Source organism: Pteropus medius, unplaced genomic scaffold (genome assembly GCF_902729225.1).
Source record: "Pteropus medius unplaced genomic scaffold, Ma_sr-lr_union100, whole genome shotgun sequence".
NCBI lineage: Eukaryota > Metazoa > Chordata > Mammalia > Chiroptera > Pteropodidae > Pteropus > Pteropus medius.
The window spans coordinates 26,025,022-26,030,374 of NW_024351073.1; the positions used below are offsets into that span (position 1 = coordinate 26,025,022).

Sequence of the window (5,353 nt, forward strand, 5' to 3'; positions counted from 1 at the left end):
CTCACATGTATGCATGCACGTGCACAGGCACACACTGCCTCAACATACACATGCACACAGGGTGTGCTCACATATGCACACACAGGCCCACACGTATGCGTGCACACACAAGCTCACAAGCATGCACGCACATGTGCACAGGCACGGGCATGTGCAAACATGCACATACTGGGTCACGTACATGTGCACACACAGGCATGCTCATACATGCACACATTAGCTCACAAGACCATGTGCACACAAGCTCACACATACATGTGCACAGGCGCACACAGGCATGCACACATTAGGTCACATGCATGTGTACACACAGGCATCCTCGTACATGCATACACAAGCTCACATGTATGTATGCACACGTTCACAAGCACAGGCACACACAAGCTCATAAGTACGCACACACGTTCACAGGCACACAGGCATGCTCACACTTGCACACAAAGCTCACACACATGCACACGTGCACAGACACACACAGACACACACGCATATGCACACACACTGCTCTCAGAAGGCACTTTGCACTGAGACACCCATTAGCCTTTCCCTGTCCGGAAAAGCAGGAGCCCTAAGCACCACGTAGCTGGCCGAACTGCAGCCCATAGCTGTGGGTGTGTCTGTCCTGGTCCCTGCCCAGGTCAGCCCTGGCCTCATGGAGACACGGTCTCCCCCAGCTCGTGCCTCTCCAGCACAGCGTGGCCGAGGTCCTGGCCGCCTTCATCCTAGCTCTGCTCAGATGGGCCGTGGCCAGCAAGGTGGCATTTTCTAGGTTTGCCCGGTACATGTCAGCTCTGCCCTCTGCTTCTACAGGCATCATGGCGGGCTCGAACCGGTCTGGGGACCTGAAGGACGCCCAGAAGTCGATCCCCACAGGGACCATCCTGGCCATCGTGACCACGTCTTTTATTTGTATCCTCGGAGGGGTCGAGCCATGGGAGGCACAGGTGCTGGGGAAGGACACACCCGCCGCCCTGTGTGGCTCCCGCTGTGCCCCCAGCAGCTCTGGGTGGGCCTCCCTGGGTCCGGGGGCTGTGATCACAACGTCCTTATAGAGGGACCTGGGCGGTATCGACCGGATGTAAGAAAATAAAGCGGGTGACGCCGCCTTCACAGTTGGGTACGGAAGGGGACGTGGCACGTAAAATAAGCCATGTGTGGAGATCACGTCACCATGCGCGATGTCCAGCGTGTTAGCGACACACATCTGGGAGCGTCACACATGCGGGTGCTGGTCAGTTTTGCAAAGCCCAGTCACTGGCCCGGAGGAACCTTTTCTGTTCCCGAGGTTTGTCCTAAGCCCGGGTGTGCCCTGCCCGGTCCCCGCGGTGGTTGCCTGCAGGCCTGGCGTGTCCTCCGTGGCCCCAGGACTGAGCAGTGAGGAAGGTGCCCGGGAACCACCGGGACACAGCAGTGGGCCCGGGGGGGCCCAGACCTGCCTGCCACCGGGACCTGCTGCCAGCACGGTGCCCACTGCTTCCTTGACGAGCCGAGATCTCTCCTGCATCGTGCTTTTTGGGGCCTGCATCGAAGGCGTGGTCTTACGAGACAAGTATGTTGGTTCCGCCTGTAAGGTTTGGCTTTCTTGAATGACTTTAGCTTTGAAATCGAGGTCACCAGGGTGTCACACTTCGCACGCAGAGCAGGACGACCCCACAGCCCCTTTGTTGAGGCTCCGTTTGGTCTGACATGTCCCTCTCCTGCTCCAGCCTGGAGCGGAGGGACCACAGCGTCACCTTGGACCCTGCGGAGCTGGGGGTGCAGGGGCCCCTGGGAGAGGCCATGGGAAACCCCGCCGGTCCCAGCACTCAGTTGGGGAGCAGCCAGAGCGCCAGGCTTCCCAGCGCGTGCGTGGCCATCGGCTCCCCCAGGCGCTGACAGCCAGCCACTGTGGCTTCCCTGCTCCTGGGAGGGACCTGGGGAGCAGGGCCCGCTCGCTCGTTGGGCTGGGCGCAGCGTCCTGCCCCCTCAGAAGCTGGGAGAGTTCTTGGTCCTCAGCCCAGGGTTTGAAAGCCCGCTCCACCGCCCCGCAGGTTCGGGGAGGCCCTGCAGGGCAATCTCGTCATCGGCATGCTGGCCTGGCCGTCCCCGTGGGTCATCGTCATCGGCTCCTTCTTCTCCACCTGTGGCGCTGGCCTGCAGAGCCTGACAGGGGCCCCGCGCTTGCTGCAGGCCATCGCCCGGGATGGCATCATCCCCCTCCTGCAGGTGAGTCCCACACCCCGCCACCGCACCGGCCCCCCTGAGCGTGGGACCCTCGGGGGCGTCTGCGGGGTCCCCGGCCGTCGGCCCCCAGAGCACGGTCTCCTCCAGCAGCGGCCCCTCCCACCTGGGCTGGCCTAACAGTTCAGGGGGGCCTCCACTTCCTGGGGGGTCAGTCTCTGTCCCGGCATCACCCTGTGGGACGTGACGCCCCAGGACTGTCCTGCTGTGACGGTGACGAGGGGCGTGGTGTCTGGAGTCCGTGCTGCTTCCAGTTGGGCTATAGCTTTCTGGAACGAGCTTGAGGCCGCTGACGTGTTTCTGGAATGAACTCAAGGCCTCTGACGTGTGTGTCCTGGGGACCCCGTGACAAGTGCCACAGACGGGGTGGCTTCCGCACAGGTTGCGCCTCTCCTGTCCAGGGGCTGGAAGCCTGAGGTCAGGGTCGCCTCCCCTTGGCACGTAGGCGCCGTCTCCCCCGTGTGCTCTCATGGCTGTCCCTGTGTGTCTGTGTCCTCGTCTGCTTAAGGACACTGGCCATGTCAGCTGAGGGTCTACCCTGGTGACCTCACGGGCCACCTTGTTATACATCCCAACTTCAAACCCAGTCACGTCCTGCGGTGCTGGGTTCGGACCTCACCACGTGAATCCGTGGGACAGCGACCCTCGTGCTCGAGTGTGTCACTGTGGCCGGCACCGGCTGCCCTCCCCTCGCTTCCTGAGACTGGTCCCAGCAGACCTGCGTTTCGTCACCTTTCGTGGCTTCTATCCGGAGACACGAGGCCGCGGCGGGCGCACTGACCGCACGGGGACCAGGCTAGGCTGCGTGTGGCGGGCAGGAGGGCGGCCTCAGGTGGTGTTGGGGGACGCCCTGATAATGGAGCCCCCACCGAGGCCGGGGCCGCTGCCCTGGGTGTCTCTCACTTCCTTCCATGTCTGCGACACGCTTTGAATTTCCCTCCCCAGCACCCCTGGGCAGCAGGGAGTGGGCAGGAGAAGCTTTTGAAGCCTGGTGTCCTTGAGCATGAGGCACACCTTCCAGAAGGCTCTGCCTCCCTGCATGGCTGTGGGTGAGGGTCTAGGCACCAAGGGCCTGTGCCTCCTTCTCAGGGCTGGCCTTAGGCCCCCAGGAAACCCCGTGTAGGACACCGGGTGGTAACACCATGCACCAGCCAGCGCCGTGGAGCGCCTGGGCTTTGTGGGCACCTGGCTGCCGTCACCTCATGAGTCTGGGTGTCGAGTGTCTGGGTGGTGTCCTGGAAGTGCACTTGTGTGCAGACCTTGTAGTTGGACCTGTCGACTGGCTTGTCACCTGAGCACCAGGAGTGGCTTCTGCTGCCCTGTCTTCTGCCCACGCAGCTGTCTATCTGCAGGTGTTCGGCCACGGGAAGGCGAACGGGGAGCCCACGTGGGCCCTGCTGCTCACAGCGCTCATCTGCGAGACCGGCATCCTCATCGCCTCCCTGGACAGCGTGGCGCCCATCCTCTCCATGTGCGTGCGGGGCGCGGACGCGGCGCCACCGTGACCGCTCGCGGCACACGAGGCCCTGCTCTCAGGGCTGGCCCTTCCTGGGGACAGTAGAGGGGCGTGGGCGCGGGCCAGGTGGCCACACACCAGGTGGCCACACATGGGACAGCACTCAGGCGAGGGGCTCCCGCAGGACGGGTGGGGTGCAGCGTGGGGCTTAGGGCTGCTGCGGATGGGTGGGTGCAGGGCGGGGCGGGCAAGGGGGCGGGGCGGGTGCAGGTGTGGGCGGACGGGTGCAGGGCGGGGCGGGTGCAGTGTGGGGCGGGGCGGGGCGAGGGGCCGTGGAGCGCGTAGCCGGCGTCTGACGACCTCCCTGGCTGCAGGTTCTTCCTCATGTGCTACATGTTCGTGAACCTGGCTTGCGCTGTGCAGACGCTGCTGCGCACCCCGAACTGGCGCCCGCGCTTCCAGTACTACCACTGGTAGGACAGCCGTGGGGTGTGCGCGTGCGACCTGGGGCGCCCACCGCTGGGCGGGCCGGGCTCGTTCCTCGCGGGGCCTGGGCTGCTGGGCAGAGTCCCCGGGCTCCGGCGCTGAGCTGCTCGCCCAGCGGGCGCCTGCCTGGGGCGTGGAGTGGGCGTCAGCGGCCATCTCCGCCCGGGGAGCCCACACGGTCTTCTCGGGGGGACTGAGCGGAAGGTTTTCACTAAGGGGCCAGTACTGTTTCTGAGGCAGCCGCTCAGATGCCGGTGTGGGGGTCTGGCCGGCGTGTGCGGCGTGGGGTGCCGAGCGCGGTCGCCGCAGCCGCCCAGCGCCGCCCCCTCCGCAGGACGCTGTCCTTCCTGGGCATGAGCCTGTGCCTGGCGCTGATGTTCATCTGCTCCTGGTACTACGCGCTGCTCGCCATGCTCGTCGCCTGCTGCATCTACAAGTACATCGAGTACCGCGGGTGAGTGTGGCCCGCGGCTCTCCAGGTCCCGGGAACCCGGCTGTGGCCGGGCTGGGGTGCCGCCCCCCCACCAGGTGCACCGGACGCCCAGGCCTGCACTCGGGTGGGGGGTTCTCTGCCTGCGAGCCTCCTGCTGCGGCCGTGGCGGCGGACAGCCCCTCCTCGGCTGTTCTCAGTCGAGCCCACAATTGTCGGGACACAGCATTAAGCGCCCTTGCCTACCTGTACAAGTCAAAACATCTCTGTGCTGTTTGGAAACTGAAATCCACCCAGGCGGCAGCGTCGATGTGTGATGGATTTCAGAATTACAAAACCTCACGGTCAGAAAAACGGCTGGGGGGCAGCGGTAGACATCACACCAAGTGCCTCTCAGAGTGTGGTCCCTCACTGGGGCATGTCCCCGCGCCCCGGCCGTTGGGGGAGGCGGGGGCTCCTCTGGCTGCGTGGCCCTTGCCCTGGCAGGCTGCCTGAAGTCCGGTTCCAGTCCCAGCTCTCCGTGGAGGCAGCTCTGCCCAGGTCGCCGCCTGCCCCTCAGGAGTCCCCCGTCACATGCTCTTTCACGTCCCCGTGTCACCCTGACTCTGAGGCCCCACATAGGGTGCCCCCTCCTGTCACGAGTGCCAAGTCGGCTTCCGGGGCTGGCTGTAGGGCAGGGGCCTCACTGCTGCCCTCCCTCTGCAGGGCTGAGAAGGAGTGGGGGGACGGCATCCGGGGGCTGTCGTTGAACGCCGCCCGCT

General features: G+C 64.8%; 1 protein-coding gene across 1 annotated transcript in view; it reads left to right on the top strand.

Moving 5' to 3' along the window:
* The window catches only part of SLC12A7 (solute carrier family 12 member 7), a 40,112-nt gene that overhangs the window by 24,749 nt on the left and 10,010 nt on the right, over positions 1-5,353 (top strand). The window contains 5 exon segments of the mRNA XM_039842842.1: positions 2,031-2,205; positions 3,573-3,691; positions 4,051-4,149; positions 4,497-4,616; positions 5,298-5,353. The exon segment at positions 5,298-5,353 is cut by the window's right edge and continues 9 nt beyond it. Coding sequence (XP_039698776.1) covers positions 2,031-2,205; positions 3,573-3,691; positions 4,051-4,149; positions 4,497-4,616; positions 5,298-5,353 — 569 coding nt within the window.